The sequence below is a fragment of the Mirounga leonina genome, unplaced genomic scaffold (assembly GCF_011800145.1).
Source record: "Mirounga leonina isolate KUSES-001 unplaced genomic scaffold, KU_Mleo_1.0 Mir_114, whole genome shotgun sequence".
NCBI classification, from domain to species: Eukaryota; Metazoa; Chordata; class Mammalia; order Carnivora; family Phocidae; genus Mirounga; species Mirounga leonina.
The window spans coordinates 44,147,199-44,168,811 of NW_023270265.1; the positions used below are offsets into that span (position 1 = coordinate 44,147,199).

At 44.8% G+C, this 21,613-nt stretch overlaps 1 protein-coding gene across 1 annotated transcript in view; it reads right to left on the bottom strand.

Annotated features, from left to right (window-relative positions):
- FGFR2 (fibroblast growth factor receptor 2) overlaps positions 1–21,613 on the bottom strand; it is a 97,229-nt gene that overhangs the window by 49,584 nt on the left and 26,032 nt on the right. The window contains exons 4-5 of the mRNA XM_035030390.1: positions 13,991–14,160; positions 2,857–2,980 (exon numbers count right to left, since the gene is read on the bottom strand). Of these exons, the coding sequence (XP_034886281.1) occupies positions 2,857–2,980; positions 13,991–14,160 (294 nt within the window). The remainder of the gene's footprint in view (positions 1–2,856; positions 2,981–13,990; positions 14,161–21,613) is intronic.

The following is a 21,613-nucleotide window of genomic DNA, read 5'->3' on the forward strand; positions in this document are numbered from 1 at the left end:
AAAGATCTCGCCCATTTTGATGCTTCGTAATATCTGAACTGCAAACCTATGTATCATAGCAACAAAAATAAACCCTCGAAGAATGTGAATGAGGACAGGACTTCACTTTCACTGGGACAGAGTCTCCGATTTTTCTGAGACGCAGCTGTAGCTGGGAAGCTTATCATCACGTGGCGGTATATTACACTTGGACTGTGGGCCACCAGAAAATCGTTGTTCAAGCCTGAATCCCTTTTGTTGCCTCTTGCTGAGATGTTCAGAACGCCCGCCTGCCAACCCCGTAAGTCTACATGAGACTCTCGAGCTGACTCAATTCTTACTTTATTAGTGCTTCTCAAAGCAATTACTGGGGTTTTGAGCAAAGATGAGAGTATTTCACACCTCCATCTTTCCTGAAAATGTCTTATACTCCACTGACTTTTGGCTTCTATTTATAAAGAAGGTTCAAGGCTTGGAAAATTATTAGGGGTTGAGCTTTAATGGATATTCCCAACCAGCATTGTGTCATTATTGGCCCACGTCTGGCTGGGCAATCTCCCAAATTTGTGACATAATCAGGCCTTTCTCTGCATTACTCCATACGCTCTATGCTCCCTCTACATTACACCACTGAATCATACGCTCTTTTCAACAAGACTGATTGCCAGGGGATTAACATTAGACAGCACAATTCCATTATTCAGCAGCCCAATTCAAATCCAGCCCTAAACTGTAAGAGAGATTGCAGGGCTTCACAGAGATGAGCTGCCAGAAAGCTCAAAGGAGAGGTGGGGTGAGGGGCTTTTGAATGTTTTACATAACAACTCAACCTAAAACCTGCTAGGAGCCAGAGAGAGCCCATGGCTGAGGTGGCCAAGCTGACTCCTGATTCCTAGACGGGTCCCCAGCCAATCCCAGTGAGCAATCTGTAGACCTACGCAAAGCCAGAATCCCCCATGGACTGCTACAACACAATTACTTTATTCACACAACTACTTAGTTTCAAAATTAAGTACTGAAGAACTTTTAGCCCCAAATCTTTCTTTCCTTAAATAGAAACACTCTCATGTCAAATTCAGGAGATGGGAGGCCCAACGTGAACTCCACGTTGTGTGCTTAATCAATAGATTTATGGCGCATCAATGCCAAAATAAATGTTCACCACTCTCTTCTCATAGTTGAGTGTTACTTCTTTCTGTTTGATCTATAAAATATCCGTACATAGTAATTCCCACTAAAAAACCTCCCCCAAATATCTCTGTGAGAAAAGAGGGTTCTGAAACTCAGTCTCTTATGAATGTCCACAGGATCTACATTATGTAAAAGCTACCAAATTTCACATTAAGGCTTCTGAATAATAAAGATAAAATGTCACAAATACTTTTTTTCACTGAATTCTAACATACATGTGGAAATAAACACTATCTCATGCTAAGGCAGAGTTTCTTATGGATTTATTTTAATTTGATAGAAAATCAAAATGGTTTTCTGTTTCATTTTCAGTTAACCTAAAAACCAAAATCTATGTAATTTGGTTAATCAAGCTTGTGGAAGGTGTTTTCATGGTTCTTTGGGCAATTCAAATTGCTACGGAGCCTTTCTTCAAAGAATTTCTAGTTTCTTAAAGGAGAAGAAATGCCCACACATGAAATAATACCAGGGACACATGCATAGGAAATGATGGGGGAAAGCCTTTGTTCATAGACACAGAGGGTGGGCATGAGTCTGTGGAGTTACATAGGGTCACTTTAAGGCAAAATCCATCAGAGAGAGCCTGGAGTTAAGACCTTTTGCAGGAGCCAGCAATCCTGCAAAAGAGAAGGGCAAACTGGTTAGCTGACCCTCAGCCAGGACTCAGGCCAGGTGGTGATCCTCAGAGTCCAGGTAGATGACAAGACAGAGAAAAGATGGATCACACAAAGAAAAGATCTTAGCCCACCATCCCTGCAGCAATGACACACATCCTCGGCATCTCCAATCCTCCAACAAGACAGAGAAACCCTATTTCCTCATCAGTTACAACACAACCCATCACAACAGGCAAGACGGGAAGAAATTTGAGTTCCAGGACAACAGGCTCATGGTCTTAAGATATTTAATTAAAATAGCCTACCTATCTGAGCACTTCAGAGATTTACAAGCCCATACACAGTTCCCTCTTCACAGAAGAAATTGTTTCTAGGAACAAACGCTGAACCTACAATACCGAATGACTTTCTCCTGATGCAAGTGAAGGGCACCTTGACCCTGACCTGCCCCAGCCAGCTATCAGCTCACTCATCGTCATACCTTTTCCTTTACTCTTCAGTCGGCATAATACAATTGCCTTTCTTTAGATCATGTGCCTCTCTTCTAAAAACAAAGTTCTAGGGGCACCTAGGTGGCTCAGTCGGTTAAGCATCCGACTCTTGGTTTCAGCTCAGGTCGTGATGTCAGGGTCCTGGCATCGAGCCCTGCACCGGGCTCCACACTCAGCATGGAGTCTCCTCGAGATCCTCTCTCTCCCCCTGCCCTTCCACCTCCTGCACTCGCTCTTGCTCTCTCTCTAAAATAAATAAAACTTTAAAAGTCCTCCTAGAGCGTATCTGTACCCTTTCCCTGAACACACTAACATTCTTCAAAGTAATCTCAGCTTCCAGAATGTCAGCACCTTTCCTACTATGTCCATTTTGCACAAGATGCAAGGGAACCAAGAGGATCACACAAAATATGTAAAACATGGCTCATCAGGAAAGAGCACACTGTCAAATGATAGAAGAACCCTTCTCCAACGACAGCGTGTATTTAGAAAGAAGGAGAATGCACCAACTCTCCCTAAACCATGGGGAGAAATGGGACTCGTTTTCATGATGCCATGATGGCAAGAAGCACACTCACCAACAACATCGAGGTGGTATGTGTGATTGATGGAGCCGTACTCGTTCTCTACCACACAGGTGTAATTTCCTTTGTCGGACGGGACCACGCTCTCCATAATAAGGCTCCAATGCTGGTTTCGCACCTGAAAAGATCAAAGTAAAGGTGCTTATTTAACAATCTTAGCACAGAATACCAGGCACTTTGCTTTCTTGATTTAGAAAGAAGTTGAGGGAGACAAGGAAGGTAGAGAAGAATCACCTGAATTCTACATTTCCCTCATAGTAAGGACTCAGAATGGAGACACATGAAAACAATCATTACCATCAAGGTGAATGTCTAGCAACGGGAATATGGACGTGTTCAGATCTGCAAGTGTGCAGGGTGGGTCGGTCACTGTCGTGGTGTGAAGGTTCCTCCAGGAGCTACCAAATGGCCGGGGGAACCTGCACATTAGCCTGCGACCCTATCGGTGCCCCAGAGCAGAGGGGCTGAAAGGCTGCTCATCCACTAGGAACCCTCAGGCCCCACGGCACCCATGGACCATTTAGGGCCAACGCCAATGCGCACTTACTATATGCCAGGCACTGCTCTGAGCACTCCATCCCTCCTTAGCTAATGCGATTCTCCCGAGGAGCCCACAAGCTAGATTCTCCATTGTTCCTGGAGCCTTCCAGTTTCTTTCCCCACGGCCCTCAGATACTGTCTGGAAGTCTCAAGAGGTTTCAACTGGGAACACATGTCTGCCCGCCCCCATCTCTGGCAGTGGCCAAATAGATGCTATATACTCCTGAGAGACATACCCAGAATTCCAAATATGGGAGCAATGAATCCTCAGGAAACCTAAGTTGTATATCCATCTGCTTACAAACTCCTTGAGACTTTTCAAAGATAAGCAGCACATGTGAAAATAAGCTACTGTGATTCCTACCCACAGTTCTGTCAACATGCAAAGAGACTAGACTCTAACATTCCCACCTTGCTTTTAAAATATTTTCATCGACTCAAACTTTCAAGCAAGCATGACTTTTCCTTACTAAGACCAAAATACAGATTTTATTGGGGCGCCTGGATGGCTCAGTCGGTTAAGCGTCTGCCTTTGGCTCAGGTCATGATCCCAGGGTCCTGGGACAGAATCCCACATCGGGCTCCCTGCTTGGCAGGAGCCTGCTCCTCCCTCTCCCTCTGCCCCTCCCCCTGCTTATGCTCTCCATCTCTCTCTCTCTCTCTCTCTCTCTCTCTGTGTCAAATAAATAAAATCTTTTTTATAAAATGCAGATTTTATCTTGCAGGTTCAAGGCTTTAACCTTTTTCTCCAAATCCAAATCATGTTGTAAAGGTATTTTGGGCCAGGCACTCTAAAGACATGGAGAAAAAATAAATAAATAAAAAGCCAGGGCCCTACCAGTCTTAACTATGATTTCAGGAATTTCAACTGACCTTCTGAATGATTCCCTTGAGCACTGCAAGTGTTTTCTGCCCTAATCACACAAAAAACTGATAATACCCGCAGAGCCTCTGCAAGCACACGAGTGAGTCAAGGAACTAGAGAATAAAGAAAATCATCTCATGAATGCTCCATTATAAAAACAGGAGGGCAGAGCAGCTGTCCGCTTTGAAAAGCAGCACCAACAGAGGTAAGAGGCTATCAGAGTCTGTTCCCACCCAACGTGTGTCACATCAGATGTTGAGCTTTGTTGCAAGCCACTCTCTGAGGGCAGCTACTGATGAGGAGTTCAAAAACGAGCCCACTGCTCATCCCGGACAGTCTTATGCAGGATCCCGCGGGTGAGGGCTGGACTCTTCCTCACCAAGTACAAGCCCTGAAGTAAGAGTGGGTTCTGGGCAGACAGTGCCTCTGTCCTAGCTGCTGCCCTCTCACCAACTCCCCTGTATAACCCTGAAGACTCTTTCAATCTACTGTCATGGAGCTGACGAGGGGATATTCCTTCTCACTGTCCCAGGTGAAGAGTCTGGCGGTAAAATGAATCTGAAGGCATCGGACCCCGGTGGAGAGAGTCTGTCTCCTCCACTGGAGAAGACCCGCCTTCTGCTCTTGGCTGGGCCATAGACTTACAGGAGAACCCAAGCAAGAGGCTAGGTATCCTCTTAGGAGGGATAGGCCTTCCATGCACGGTGTATAGAGGGAACGCTATGAAGGAGAAGAGGCGGTTGCTAAGTTTTCCAGGGCAATGAGAATGCTCTACCGAAATCCTGGCCCCCTGGGTGTTAACCCTGGAGCTGTGTGCTAAAGAGCATGGACAACTCCAGTACTAACTCCTTGACTTAACGTGAGGCAGATGGGCCCACACGGAGACCCTCCCTCTCCCCAAGCTCTCAGGGGGTATCAGAAATGGGACTTTCCTGGACTCTGAAGGACTAATCACACGGAGGGTAACTTGGGGATGAAGCCATAGGCCCTAACGTCACCAAGCCACGTAATCCAGCATTTAGCCCTGCTGTAAATATTCAGTTCTTTGAGCCCCCGCTCAAATGTCATGCCCATAAGCCCTTAATCATGACTAGTGCCTGTCTCTGGACCCCGTCCAAACTGTCAATGTCTTTCTTGCGCCTGGATCCAGATTTGGCACACAGCACATTCCAAATGGAGCTGAACCTGAACTGCACAGGGAGGGCATCGTCTGCCTCTGCCCAAGACATTAAATCTTGGCATATGCAGCTCGGCATACCACTGCCGTTTTTAACCCCTGGGCATATGGTCAGATCCAGTCTCTCGTCGGGGCTATGGCATTCCACGTAAGATCCCTCTTCAAGAGCATGTGCTCCCTGAATATTTACTTCCTGGAGATGCACGACAAATATTAACAAGTTAACATTTATCAAATGCTTTCACAATGAGAAACACATTGACCAGACAAGGTGCTTCTGCCCTTTCCGAGACCTTGGTACTCAATCAATAGTGCCCCATGCAGGGCGGTTAATTTTTATTTTCTTACACCATTGCTCCAGTATTTGATTCCTTGACATACCACCAATCCCAAATTTTATGAGCTGTGGCATTTTCCAAATGGACGCCCTTAGAAGCTGCCAAAAGTGGGAACGTCTGACACTTTCACAGGGGATATCCTACCATTAATTAGTGGTTGCTTAATGACAAGCTGAGAGAGGACAAACAGTAACTCTACCAAGATGGGGAGCAAAGGCACAAAGACTTTTGTGTTTCTTTTCTAAGCACTTCAATTCTATACCCCAATTCAGGGTCAACCTAAAGACGCTACCCTTCCAACAAAAATGTCAGATGTCCTCTTCACCGTGTTTTTCTAATATTCCTCATCTTTTTAGAGCTATCATTCTTCTGCCAGTTAGATCAAATGTACATCTCTACTTTCACAGAAAAGGGAATGTAAATACCCAAAAAACATATGAAAAGATGCTTAACCTCATTAACAATCAGGGAAATGCAAATTAAAACAATAACGAGACACTGTTATTCGCCAGCTGATTAACAAAAATTAGGAAGAGCCACCTCACGGAGTACTTAGTGAGGCTGGAGGGAAAGAGAGGCTCAAACTGAGAACAGGAACATGGAGAAAAACCTTTCTGTAAAATAATCTGGCAGCGCCTATTAAAATTAGCAGCACATTTTTTTCTTTTTACCCAGTTAATTCCACTTCTAGAAATCTAGCCTACACAGAAAACAGCAGGATGACTTCAAGGCACACGAACAAGACTGTTGCTTCGAGCACCGTTCGTAACAGCAAAACTGAATCCATCAGGAAGAGAGTCATTAATAATACACAGTTCATCCTATATGAACTAACGTATAGTTAATTCATTCCAACAAAATAGCATACCATCACTAAAAACAATGAGGTATTCTTAAGTTCGGACCAGGTAAGATATCATGAACAGTTACTGATAAATAGGGGGGAAAAAAGTAGGTGGGATAAAACTATGTATACTCAGGATTCCGTTGCACAGAAATACACACGCACGCGCACACAACCCTACAAGTGCCTACACTATAGCCCTGAACCTATAAACCTATAAGCACGACTGTATAAACACAGCTAAAATCAGAATGAGAAGGTACTAAATTGTTAGCTGTACATTTTGTACAATTAAGTGGAGCTATGCACGTTGCTGACTTTTTTCTCATTTTCGCTTTTCAAATTTAAACCGAAATCGCAGACATTTGACCCACAAAGTGAAATAAAACCGCTCCCCCCCGCCTCCCCCTTCAGTGGTAGCTGCTCTGTTGCAAAACCACCGCGGCTGTAAGTCTCTGGCAGCCTGAGCGACAGCGCTGGGGAGGACAGAAATCCTGCACCAGCAGACACACGCACAATCCTTTCTTCTCATTCCTGCCCGTGGCCAAATCTTTGTGGAATTCATCATTATTTTTCGTCTGCCAAGGAACAGAATTAGAGAGCACGAGGCTTCAAAACTATGTTCGCTGAAGACTTGTAAAAATAACATTTCCAAACTGAAACAAAGCAGATCGAAGCTAATGGCCTAAACTCTTTGACTCCTAATACAAAAAAGTGGATTCCACAAACATTCCATGCCCCTGGTCACAAAGACAAAAGATGGCCCAGACAGGTTTTTTCAGAATTCCTCTGCTACCTAGGTCTTCCGAGGTGCATGTTTAAAGCCGCAGCTATCTTCAGGTGACAACTGGGAATGCAGATTTAGTCTGTTAACGATACCGAAACACCTACGGGAAAGGTGAAAGGCCAGAGACCCAGGCTGTCACCTGGATGTTTGGTTTCCACATTGCAAAAAAAAAAAAAAAAAAAAGTCTGGACATTTCCAAATAGCTAGGTGTTCGATAACAAGCAGAATAAACAACCAGAAGCTGGATGGAAAGTTTTGCTCTATGTCAAGTCAATGAATACTGTGTCCATGTGATGGCAAATACCCCCAACGCTTCCTTCCACCCATAGCAGGGCCCAGTTTATGGGGAAAGGCAGCAATCCCTTTGAACCCTGGCCTTCACAAAGGCAGCCCATGAACTACAACTCACCGTAAGCCAACTGTCATTAGGATGCACAGAGCCTTACTATCCCATGCCAGACCCCCTTTTCCGGCAGGTTCCCTGGGTCTCTGAGCCAGGCCTCTGGAGGTGTGCACAAATTGAGCTTCCACGTGTCAAGGGCTGTGGCCCTCACTGCTGCTTATCACCACGCAGATGTGGAGGCAAATGCCTGATTAATAACTCCTGAAGTTTGCTTTTCAGGAGGTGTCCAGAGAACGGGGCGAGGCAAGCTCTGATCCCACCTAGCACGCAACTTCAGCAACTCTTTCCCTCCAGTCCGTGAACAGTGCATGGATCTCCCAGGGCAGGGAGGAGAAAATTAGAAAATGCAAGGAAGGCTGTCCTCAGACGCTGCAAGGGGCTGAGAAAGGCACTCTGGGGGCCGACTGACAGCAGGGTCACTGCCTTTCGAATTTCACTCTTTAAAAATCTTATGACCTTCCTCAAAAAGCTGAATGAAGAATCATCAGATGACCCAGCAATCGCACTGCTCAGTTGATACCCAAAGGAACCGCAAGCAAGGACTCAAACAGATACTTGAGCACGCCATGTTCGAAGCTGCTTCATTCACAAGAGCCAAAAGGTGGAAACATCCCAAGGGCCCATCAACAGATGAACGGATACACAAAATGGGGCCTATCCATATAATGGATTATTATCCAGCCCTAAAAAGCAGTAACAACATATCCGAACCCAGAGAGAGGGACAAATATCCTATGATTCCACTTACACGAAGTACCTACAACAGGCAAATGGAGAGACAGAAAGATTAGAGGTTACTAGGGCCTGGAGGAAAGAGGAATGGAGAATTATTACTTAACAGATACACAGTTTCTGTTTGGGGTGATGAAAAATAAATGACAAATTTTATATTCTGTATATTTTACCACAATTTTGAAAAATCCCACGGATCCTATGCCCAACTTTGCTCTCAACAGTATACCTTGGGCTGACTGATACTTACATGTTCTTGGGATGCCCTTACTACCTCCGTGTTTCTGATTTTTCAAGTGTTTTTTTATAAAAACACAGAACCACATTTGAAGAAAGCAGTTTAGTAAGAGCATGAACTTTGGAGGAAAACCACCTGGGTCCAAATGGCGGCTCTGCCACCAAGGAGCCACGTGACAAGTCTCATCTATAAAAGGGGCGAAATAACAGTCCCCCTCTTTGGGCGGCACAGGGGACCCAGGGCAGTGACATGGGTGAGCAGTCACTGCATGCTGGCTGATGGCCACATACACCTGCTTCCTCATCACAGACAGCCCGACCTGGGATGAAAGCTGAAATGCCTTGGCTGAGAAAGAGCTCAGCAAAATATAAATGTATGAAGAAGGACATTAGTCGTGATTTTTCCAAAGAAACGTACTTTGGGATTAAGCATAACATTTAATCAAAAGTCTCTAATATGACATCTAAGTAACCTGGAAAATGTAAACCTAATGAACCTACCCAGCAAAACCACCAGTTTAGTTGTGATTATGAGAAAACAGGTTTTACCTCATCTTTTCTTGGGCCTGAAACATACCAGGAAACTGACAGTCCAGAGCAGGTGATGCTTCACCCTGCTCAGGGGTCCACAGGAGTTCTCCCCTCTAGGAGGCCTGAGGCCATGTCCTCTTGTGCCCGTCCCCCAGCCAGATGGAGGGGAGTGCTGGATCCTGTGATCTCTCTTGGTTCTTTGGCAGTTACTAAGTGGCATGAAAGGCAGTTTTTAAGAATACTCTTCCCCTCTACGCTTGAGACACTACCTAGGAATGAAGTCGGGAACTGAGGTGGTCTATTAATTACCTCGGTCTTCTTGGTTTCTGCATTAAATGGTAATTACTGTTCAGAGCCCTTTGAAATATCTAGCCTTTTGGTAACCTCGTCCTAAAAAAAAAAAGATCTGTGCATTGTTTAGGATAAAAAAAATGGTTGGTGGTTATGCTACTAAATCACAGTTGGAAGAGATCAGATGTTCAAGACTATCCATTCAAACTTCATTTTAAGGATAGGTGACCTAAAAGAAGAGCTTCAACAACTTGCCCACAGTCAAGACTGATGAAAGAGCCCAGGCAGGAGTACAATTAGGGAGATATAGTTATGCTTCAGGGCAACCTCTATCACCATAAATAATAACATCCACCCAGCCTTTGCCCACATACTAAGAAAAACAATAATATGACTCTTAAATCACCTAAGGAAGGCTCAGCATGAGTTCTTTGATAAATAAGACTGAACAACAGCATATCAAAGAGCTCTCTTGGTCATTTTAATTAAAAGGAGCTTTCTGTCCCATTTCATAATTCTCTTTGATTTTGTTTTGGGTTTTTTCAGGTTCCCTTCGCCCTTCACTGGCCACCATTTCAAAACAAGCTGTAACACAGTGGATGACGGCCAAGGTGCCTGATCCATAAACAGGTAGAAAGAGCTAGACCGACAGCTGAGCTAGGCAGACAGAGCGACCATGGTTTATGGAATGAGATTTATGAAGAAAAAAAAAAAAATCACAGAAATAACACACATTTGTTTGCGGAAACTTTCAGGTCTTGCTTTCTGGAAAAATACATCTTGGAAAACTTGACACTTCGCTTCCTCGTTATATACGGTGGCAAAGGGATGGGAGTCAGGGGGGAGGGACATTTGGCCATGGGGCTGTCCGCGTGTCAATGGGGTCTCTGCTTTGGGGGGGATTCCCTCAGGCCGAATGTTGGAGAAGCACCAGCCAGGGGGCTTGGACTCGTGGTGGGGGTGGGGCTGCCAGCCTCTGTGACCACCCAGGACTTCATGACCTGGGGGCCTGGGGTGCGTCTAACACATCATTAGCAAGGCTTATGCTGTAGGTAACTATGTTTTCCCAGGAGATGAGAGATCTCTTTCCCTTTCAAATCCCAGAAGCCCGTGGGGCTCGACGGAATTCCTGAAGGAACCAGTATCCCCCAAATCAACATCCTATACCACAACTGCTGTGAAAACTCCTTACTCAACCCAGGTCGACCACCTTTGCGCTTGATGGACTGACACCCCCACCACACCCCAGGGCACTCAGACATGGCCACGGTCTCTTCTCCAGAGGAAGTCCAACAGGACCAGAAATGTGCACGCCTCACCACCAGCCAGCACACCACCTTCCAAAGGTTCCAATGCTCTCCCCCCTCCTTGATCGTTTTTTTTTTTAACAGCAAAATGTACTTTATCTTTTTTCAAGATCTTGTTTTTTAAGGAATCTTTACACTCAATGTGGGCCTCGAACCCACACCCCCAATCAAGCATTACATGCTCTACCGACTGAGCCAACCAGGCACCCCTGTAGCAAAATATACTTCAGAATTTTTGTTCCCATGCACTCAAATCCCCACTCTCTTTCACTCCAGAAATGGCTCCAACATGAAACGACAAAAAATCCTTTGGTCTGTGCCTCCACGCGAACAGGTTAAAGGTACTCTGCGAAAGGTTCCCCCACTTTGCTTTTAGAACCCAGGCGCTCTTCGGTTAGTGGAATGTTGCCCTCGGTGATTAAAACTGAACTGCACCTGCTAAAAATCAAGCAGTATTTCCTCATCAGGCACCCTTAGTCTTCCAGCGCATTTATAATCACTAATTCAGATTTGCAAAAAGCTCCTTACCCATAATAATGATGTTGGTCCTATTTATTTTGAGACCACAAGTTTCTGGAGGCTCATCAACTCTTTTTACTTTTTTCCAAGGCTGTCTTAAATGAGGAAACTCATTAACCACCAGGATCTTGACCACCACTCTTATACTTTGGTTGTATTGAAATGAAATCATTGGAACTGCATCAATTATGTTCCCGGAGAGCATTCGGTGGTTAGAACAATCCCCAGGGCCACAACTGTAGTCGTTTTAACTCCTCCTTTCCAACCAGCACCCACCTAAGGAAATCTTTGTCTTATCAGCCTTTACAAAAAAAGCAAGCCAACCTTCCCATCTCACGGTGCCTGGTGTAAGTACTGACCTCAGAGCAAAGAGACAAAGCACCCTCCTGCCTTCTGCTCCCACCAACAAGCAGGCAAGCAGGAGTCATGGAAGACAGGCCAAGCACGTCTATTTCCTCAGCTTCCAAGGCATCCACCTCGCAGCAGATAAACCTCACACCTGTCACACACGCAAATTGCCCCATGTCCACGCTTAGAAATTCGCTCCTAGGCTTTCCCCGTTGTCCTCCGGGTTTTGGCTTCTGGATATTTTTAAATGTTAACACAAAAGTCAACCATTTTTGTAGAAGAAAACAACCCTTTTAAAGATGAGAATTGGGTAGGGTATTTCAGAAAAGGGCTCCAGGGCACTTTTTTGTAGAGAGGAGGCCCAATGAACCATAGCAGTGATGAGGTCGGGGCTCACGTGCCCTCTCTCAAGTGTCGTCGGGGTGTCGTGGACACAGTTGTAGCAGAAAAGTCCATCTACCAAGAAACCCTCTTTGACCTGGTTCTTCAGAACCTAGGGTCCAGTCTAGAGTGTCCCCCGGCAGGTTGCCCAGATGGCTCCCGCTGATCCCAGGTCTCCTGATGTCCATGCCCTTGGGGAATTCATCTCCTCCCCTAATGATCTGCTGAATAACAGAAAACAGCCAAGGTGGTTAGAGGTCACATCCATGATCAGGTTACCAAAGGCTGTGACTCCTTTCTTCTTCACACGCTACTTCTTTTTGTCTGCTCTCCCTGAGGGGGGCCAGCTACCACACGAAGAGGCCTATGGGGCAAGGAAGTGAGGGCAGCCTCCAGCCCATAGCCAGTGAGGAACTAAGGCCCTCAGCCCAACAACCTGCAAAGAAGTGAGTCTGACAACCCCGGGAATGAGACTGGGATCAGGTCCTTCCCCACAGCTGATCCTACAAATGAGACTCCAGACATAACGGAAATCTTAAGTCCTATAAGAGACCTCGCCATGGAAGGCCCAACTAAGCCACACCTGGAAAACGGTGATAAAAAATGTTGTTTAAAGCTACTGCACCTTGGGGGAATTTGTTACACAGTAATAAGTAACCAATGCACCGACTCACGGACTCATGCTATCCAAAGGGACCAAAGAATGTCATAGTCAAATTCCTTCAGCCTTCCTCACATACTACATTCCTCAAGGCCTCCCCTTCCATACTAAATAATGCAGAGACTCCATGTCTCTCTTCCTGAGACACCCTTCCTTCAAACTCAGCCCAGGTTCCCTTCCTGACCTCTGTTATCCTTAGCCTTCCCAAGAGCCAACATCCTCTCTCCCTGCACACCCACAGGACAACATGCTCTTCTGACTTTGGCCCACTCAGATCCCGGCTCTCTGGTCTGCCCTCCCTTCTGGACGAGGAAGCCCCGTGAGTTGAGGCTGTGCGCTGTCCAGCCCTCGGAGGGTGCCTGCCCCCAACGATGCTCATCAACATCCGCTGACTGGATGAACAAGAGCCTGAACGGGCATTTACAGGCCTCTTTAGGGAGACGGCTGTCAAGGTCCACCTCCCCCAGAGCGGGGGAGACTACACTTCACCACCTTCTGTGATGGGCTCTCCAGAGCCTTGCAGACAGAGGACAGAGATGGCCTGTCACCATGGAAGCATTCTCTCTTCATAAACACTATTTCATACCCAGCGTCTGAGCCAAGTCCATCCGTACTCACACAACCCTGCTCAAACAGGGCAAGTATACTGACGCTTCTCTGATTCTGCTTCAGTTTTAGTTTTATAGACTATAAAGCATATAGAAAACAGACTCTCAACTTTCTACCCTCCTGTTATAAACTCTTCTCGCATAAAGAACAATGCCAATGGGGACTGTGCTTTTAAAGTATGTGCGAGTCCAGGAAAACGGTTTTAAAAGATCAACCGTGGAAATGACCGATGAGGGGAACGACGGATTTTTTTTTTTTTTAAGATTTTATTTATTTATTTGACAGAGAGAGAGAGAACACAAGTAGGGGGAGTGGGAGAGGGAGAAGCAGGCTTCCCGCTGAGCAGGGAGCCCGACATGGGGCTCGATCCCAGGACCCTGGGATCATGACTTGAGCCAAAGGCAGACGCTTAACCGACTGAGCCACCCAGGCACCCCAACAACAACTGATTTAAAAATATATATATATTTTCCTTCCGGTTCCTGCTACCTTTCAACTACTTAAAAAAGAGATTCATAAAAACATAAGAAAGAGAACATTTTGAAAACTTCATTCTACCTTATAGCCTCCAATGCGATGTTCCTGCTTAAAGTCCTTTCCATTCTTCAGCCACCGCATAGTTGGTGCTGGATTTCCCCCAGCCGGACAGCGAAACTTGACAGTATTGGCCGCAGGGACGGCATGAAGTCGCTTTTCCATCTTTTCTGTGTTGGTCCAGTACGGTGCTCCTGGGGTGGAAAACACGGTTACAATGTACAGAGAAGGAGAGCTTCATTTCCATAACAGGGAAGATAATGTTACTTTGTAAGTGAGCGAGCTGACATTCTCAAAAATCTTTGGGTAATATTTACATTAGGAAAAAAGTTTTCTGAAGTCTAGCAGATGGCCTAGCAGAAGGTCCCTGGAGATGGACTGCTTGTTAGTTTGTGTCTCTTAACAGGGAAAAAGTGTTTGAGGTACCTTCTCTCCCTTGTTCCTAGGGCCAGAATATAAATTCATGGCAAATCACGTTTTCAAATGCTGCTTTATATAAACAGTGACAACCCATACAGTAACTAACAAAATGTTGTTAGTTCTGAGTCCTCCTGTTAGTTGCTGAGTCCTCCAAAATGTATCATTTTAGATCAATCACCACACCTAGCAAATGATCACATACACACACAAGGTGCACTAGAAGCCAAGTCAGTTTAGCCACGGAAGCTGTAAAGAATAATCAATAATATAACTTACCATCCTAAGATGATAAATTATTCAGGGAGGCATCATTAATTTCCCAGTACTTTATATGACAAACCAGAAAGCCCTATCACTAACTATGTTTTAATTTTTTTAATGGAGAAAAGATTTTTCAGCGGTTGTGAATGCCATAATTCTACCACCATGTCTAAACAGGTAAAACTTAACAGGAGGCTATCGATTACATGTTATGTGAAGGTGAGCCCTCTAAATGACCTGCAAAGTCATGGATACAAGTGATTCTTTAAACTCAAGAGAAGAGATAACTTTTTAAATTGCCAAACAAAGGACATTTTATCTAAGTATGAACCACAGCAACGATCCAGAATACCACCGTAAATTCTTCATGCCTGCCAACAGCAGCTAATGAGCACTATTGAGTGAGGGCTTCTTATTTGCCAAACCGAGCTCTAAAAGCTGTTACATGTTTAGCATATTAATCCTGACACCAATCTGATGAAAAGGGCATTATTATAATCCTCGTTCACAGACAAGGAAACTGAGGCACAGAGAAGCTACAAAGCTAGGAAGAAGTGCAGGCAGATTTGAGCCAAGGCAGTCTGATTCCAGAGCCCACTGTCTTTGCCCCTACTCTCCATGGCTGCTGGTAAGAACCAGCTTCTCCAAGGGGTCGAAATCCACACCTTCAACCACTCTGATGTTAAAGACCGGAGTCCAGGACAGCCAGCCCTTGCCAAAGGCACACTGCCTTCTTGATTACTGCCCCAAATTTCCACTCAAATCTTGTACAGCTATTTAACTTTTCACATGTATGTTTCTGTCTTAGCAAACTGGGAGCCAAAATTTCCCTAAAGCATCCATCAACAGGGCCTTGCACCTTCTAGAACATTCTATAACACTGAAATCCTAGAAGACTGATTCATAACTGTGTTTACCGCTGATGAGGGTTAGACTGAGCCGCAGCACCCACATTTCACAAACCAGAGACAAACGGGTCCAGGCAGGGGTTTTGCCTCTGATGTGGATTTACAGGTCTCCTCCTCTATTCTGTGGATGACAGAGCTCGCTCCCGGCGGGGGGGGGGGGGGGGGGGGGGCTCAACAATCCCCTTAACAGCCAGACCCTCATGGCAGAATGAGGAATTGGAAAAACTGCATTCAAAACACCTACCCTTGTTTGCCTCACCCTTGCTCTTGAAACCGGACTATAAAAGGTGGAGCTGAGATTTCTTAACAAGGGCATGCTGAATCTTCTTTATCCTTGTTTATCTAAGTATCAGTGTAGATGTAGATGGTGTCTACACAATGCCAAGACCGTGCAGGCAAGGCAAAACTGAGGTGGTCATGTGTACCAGAGAAAAGAAAGGCCAGAGCAGGGCCAGGAGGAGAGCCAAGGGAATAAGAACAGGGTTGCATGCTTTCCTCTGAATCCAGTTGTATCTGCAATGAGTAGGCAACTTGGTGGCCATTTGGCTTTGGGTGTCGAATGCCCATAAACACACCCACTCTTTTGAGGGCTCACCGGGGAGTACTTGATTGCTATTCATCACAAGACTCCCAGAGCCTGGCATATACTGGAACAATTTCAATAATCTTTCATTTTAAAAGCTTCTACTTAGAAAAATCCATCCACAGCACAGCCACTAAAAAGAAACCATTAAGAGCACAAAATAAATAATGAGCTTTGTCGCTACACAAAGACTTTTATAAATCTGACCTAAATGAAAAGCATACCTCATGCTGTCAGGTGTCTATAATCATGTCATTTGTTTAAGTAAACACAATGGCCTATTCATATGAATTAGCTAAATAGTAATGTAGTAACTTTGATATAGCATCAATTACAGCTGAGCCGATCCTTTGGAATGTCTTTTCATTTTCGTATAAAAGAAATCAACAGATATGTGCTTACATTCCATTAGGCATGATTTGTACATTCCCTAAAATGTTAAAAAGTTAAGATTTAGTTGAAGGAACTAGGAACGTTGCCAGAGCGAAGCTGTCAGGGAGGCTGTAACCCACACAGGGATCACCCCAGACCATATGAGCCCACACGGTCACGGCCTGTGGCAACGTCACACTGACAGCCGGCACCTTTGTCTTGGCACCTAAGGAATGATTCAAGGACAAGGGTGAAAAGAATTTTGCTGGGATTTCTGGCAGGAAGCCACTTCCCTGGGGTAAAATTTCAATCGTCAAAACTGCACCTATAAAATCTGCTCGTGCAAAATAGATGCACGGCCATGAAGCAGGGTATGGGCACCCAGCTTGTCATCTAAAATCGCAGGGATGGGGCGCCTGGGTGGCTCAGATGGTTAAGGGTCTGCCTTCGGCTCAGGTCATGATCCCAGGGTCCTGGGATCGTGTCCCGCATCGAGCTCCCTGCCAGGCGGGGAGGCTGCTTCTCCCTCTGCCTCTGCCTCACTCTCTCTCTCTCATGAATAAATAAATTAAAAAAAAAAAGTTTAAAATCGCAGGGATGCCAGGTGGGCGGGGCACTGTAAAAGCTAATCAACAGAGTAGAAACCGATCGCCTACCCGCCTATACGGCTACCCCTCAAAACCTACATCTGCAACACTCTGTTTTCCTGAATACCTGTAGATAGTGACTCGACAGAAAAGCCACTGAGCCAAGTTTTCCAGGTTGTCTGTGTGGCAGTGGTGGGCCACCCCAACGCTCTGCCCAGTCCCACTCACATCACACAGGACAGCACACTTCTGTGACCAGACTTTCCCTGAAGATTTTGGCTCATGAATTTTTTTAATGCGCATGATGCTCGAGGGGAGGAATTTTTATTTTATAATGGCTCCTCCTGAAATAACCTAGTTTTATGTGGAGACTGAAAGGTCTAGAAAAATAATGAGACTATAGGACTAGCCCTAGCTGCACTTTCTTCCTCGGTGGCCCCATGTCCTCCACGAACTTTGTATTTGATATTTCCTGCCAAATTTGCAGTCTGGACACACGGAAATGCCAGCACTACCACCAAGAACAACAACGCAGCTGGTGAGAGACCAGGACCAGGCTCCTCTTTTAATACCGTGGGTTAACTTTCACTTGCAGAAGGAACTCACCTAACAAATTAATGATTTACAAAAGCAAGATGGCCCTTGCACATAGTAGGTGTTCAGTACAAACCTTTCCTCAACAACTTTATAAAAGATGAAACCTGCAGGCCAAGGCTACATCACATTTCAAAGAAGTCTCTGAGCATCTATTTAATGGATCCTCCCTGGCATAATCTTAGGGATGTAGGAGGAGTGAGTTTAAAGTCAATCCACAGAAAAGGAATGGTGATAGAAATCTCGGATGGCGTGAAGAAATGAATTCTACTAAATCAGAGGTAAGCAAGCTGACCTATAGGATGGGTGGGTCCCTTCTGCTCTGATATTCTCAGATCTTCTGATGTAACGTGTAGCAAAAGAATGATGCTCTCTTAGTCATTAAATACTAACACTGGGCTTAAAGGAACAGTAAAACCCAGGCAAAAAATAAATAAGTAAAATCCCGTCAAGGAATACTATACCTACTCAATATCATTTTCTACACTGAAACAGTTATTGTATATTAGTGAAAATGCTAATAAAATTTTACTTTAATATAGCAGTATTCTCTTAAGATGTGCTGGTTAAACAGAGATGTATAACCCCACAAAAACTTCCCTCAACGTTCCTTCAACCTACCACCTCCATCCCACAGTGAATATTCATCACATTCCTTTGCTAGGCCTCCTCTTTGTCATTTACGTATTTCCATCACCAGGGTGTCTCCATACTGAGATGTATCCCTTTCAATGTCTGCTGACCAGTAAGAGTAGAGCATCTGAAGGGTACAGCTTGAGTTGCCTTCAGCCCATGGAGTAGGCACTCAAGTGTTTATTGGATGGATGGATGGATGGATGGGTGGATGGATGGATGGATGGATGGATAGATGGACGGATGGACAGAGAGATGGACAAATGTACCAGATGGACAACTGCTAAAAGCTTGAGCTATAAAATGAGGGAGTTGAACTGAATGTTCTGGTATGGTAAGGTCCCTCCACGTCCTAACATTCTGTCCAGGTATTCTAGGCAGATACTGATTTTGTCAACACATGGTAGGATTAAAGGGTTTCTTTTGACCATGCAATCAAAAACATGGGCTGCCCCTACAGAAGCCCTTACATGCCCCAGTATGTGTCTCAACATGGACATCTAAGGTCTATGGTCTCCTCTCTTTCTGAAATCAAAAAGAGAATACAGCCCAGCGGTTTAAAGGAAAAACATGGAATCATATTACCACTGTACCAATAAGCCTCAGTCACCATCTGGTCCAATGGCAGATGTGATCAATGTCACCCAGAAAGGTCAAGTGATCTGATCAAGGTTGCATGGTCAAGGCCAGGCTGAGGGAAGACCCAGGCCTCCAGCTCCCTGGGCAATGCTCTTTCAACCACTCCAGGCTGCCCTTTGAACTCTCCCATGGTAATTAAGTCAAAAGTTCAAGATTAATGTGAGCTGTGAACCCTGATGACTGCCAACTGTATTTTTATTGATGCAAAAATAAAAAAACACAGCCTGTTTCAGCTCCTAGATTAAGTCTCACAAACTCCCTAAAGCCCCACTAAGGCCTCTGTCTTAAGTCTATAATTAGGGTCTTTAAAAATATCACTAATCAGGACATTTGAATGCTTTGACCCTGACTGGGGTGGGGGTGGGAGGATGTCTCTGAGCTCCACCCCCATCCTTCCAGTAGACTGAGGTTCATCTGTTTTCAGTTTTGCATAAATTAAGAGAAAACAAATCTAACAAAATACAGCGATGTGAGTGCGTGCATGATTATGGGGGCGGCGGGCTTTATATGAGAATCTCATTAAAAACAACAACTTGCTGACCAGTGAGGCATTTGATAAGAAACACATTAAAACAAACCAGGCAAGTGACTCTCATTTGAAATGCCTGAGTCCACTGGGAGACCAGCTGCCCCGTGGGAGGTTCCTAGGATCTGCCTTCAAAAGAAAACCCTCCACTTATTCATTATGCTGGCTGACCACAGGGGAGGCCAAGAAAGAGATCATTCAATCCAACCTTCCGGACAGAACACCATCCCTGGCTTTTGTGATAAAACACCCAAACCAATTTAGGATGAGGTTTTCATTACGAAGGAATGTCAAAAAAATTCAGGAAGCCTGTGTGCTTTGGGTTTATTATTATTATTACTATTATTTTTAATTCCTGGAAACTGCCACACAACATTTACCAACTTAGATATAATCTCTACTAAGTAAAAATCCCAATTAGACCAAAGGTGACGGTAAACTGTTATTATCAGCGGGTTAATCAACAAAAGGAGTATGGAATCTCAGGCCAAGTTCCTTCATTTTCCCTAGCCAGTTCCAAAAACTTGCCTTTCTCCCTGACACAGAGTATGGGTACGTGCAGGTCTCAACAGGAATGAAATCAAAATAGAAAACAGCCTTGTCTCTCTCTTCACTCAAGAGAAAGAACCACACCAGGAGCAAAAATCTTGACAAAGCTGCCTTGCTATGATTATCCCTCTAGTTCAGCAGTTAACCTGAACTTTGTCAATCATGATCTTCCCGAGAACTAAGTCTCAAGCTTTTCAGAAATATTAATCACTTAAACACAAGCTTGAGGTAATAAAAATCACTCGAGGAAAAAAAAAAAATGAACATGCATGTCTACTTATTAGTTGCCAGATGACCCATTAAGACACATGTACCTAGGGGAGGCAAGGACTAATTAAGTTACACTTTCCCTGCTGAAGTAGAAACTCTGAACCTTTCAAAACCCTCAACCTGGATGCATTTCAAAAATCAGCATTTGAAATCGCAATTTTCTGTCCCAGAAAGTCTGTTTCACTAAAGGGCATATGTAAGCAGCATTATTTCCTGGCAGCCAGGCTTGTAATGACATCACAGGATTGTTCCGCTCAGGGAAACGTCTAGCGCTGGTAAGGTGTGAGGTCATCAGCTAGTCAGCTGCTAAAATATGACCTGAGAATGCCCTTCACATCTGTGAGGGAAGAACCTGACTTAAAAGGCAAGAGAAAAGTCAGGTCAATCAAACCAGCCCATTGCACAGATTTTCAAAGCATGTGCAACAGGATGTGAATGAATGCTGTATTTTAAAGAGGGTCTTATGGTCAGTAAGTTTGGAAAACCCTGGGAAAGGCCAAAATTAAACAGATGTTTTACCACTGAACACTGCAGAGTTGTAGTATGCTGACTGACGGACACTTTAAGTTTGAGAAAAGGGTCCTAGGAGGAGGTATTTTTCAAATTCATTTCAAAATACAACTCCTCCTTGGCACAGAATTATTCTGGACTGGGGTTCCAAAGGGATATACTTTGGGAAACACCAGCTTATTCTCTTAAAGCACAGACCAGACCTGAGCATTACCGCTTGTCATGAGACCCATAAAAGATGTACAGGAGGACTGTAATTTCACAGAATACTCCCTCAACATCCAGGCTAGTCCTTGCCTCCCAAAGTGGTCTACCCGGAAAGGCGGGTCTGAGACACGATGCGACACGGCCCATGACGTCAGAGAACAGAACACAGAACTTTCAAAATCGAGCCACTCAATCTGCTTGCGTGAGCGAGGAAATCTCTACAGGGGAGCCCACTTTTGAGCTGAGCCGGGTCTTGTACGATGGTGTGAGAGTTAAAGTCAACCCTGAATACTGTGAAACATCCCTGTAAAAAAATCAGATCAGACGTACTTCCACGGCCAAACTTCAACAATCTTGCCTTAATTTTGGGCTTATTTTTGCCCTTGTTTTTGCCTGCCATGCTTTTTGTACTCCGTACAAAATTTAAGAACGCTACCAGGCAGATAAGTGTGCCTTCTTACAGCTAACCACCAAATCAGATAAACAAAAATCTAGCATACCAGCAGAGAGAATGACCTGCAATATATTTTTCAAGCCATCGGCTACAGAACTAACATCTACCAACCCAAAAAGAAAAAAAAAAAAACT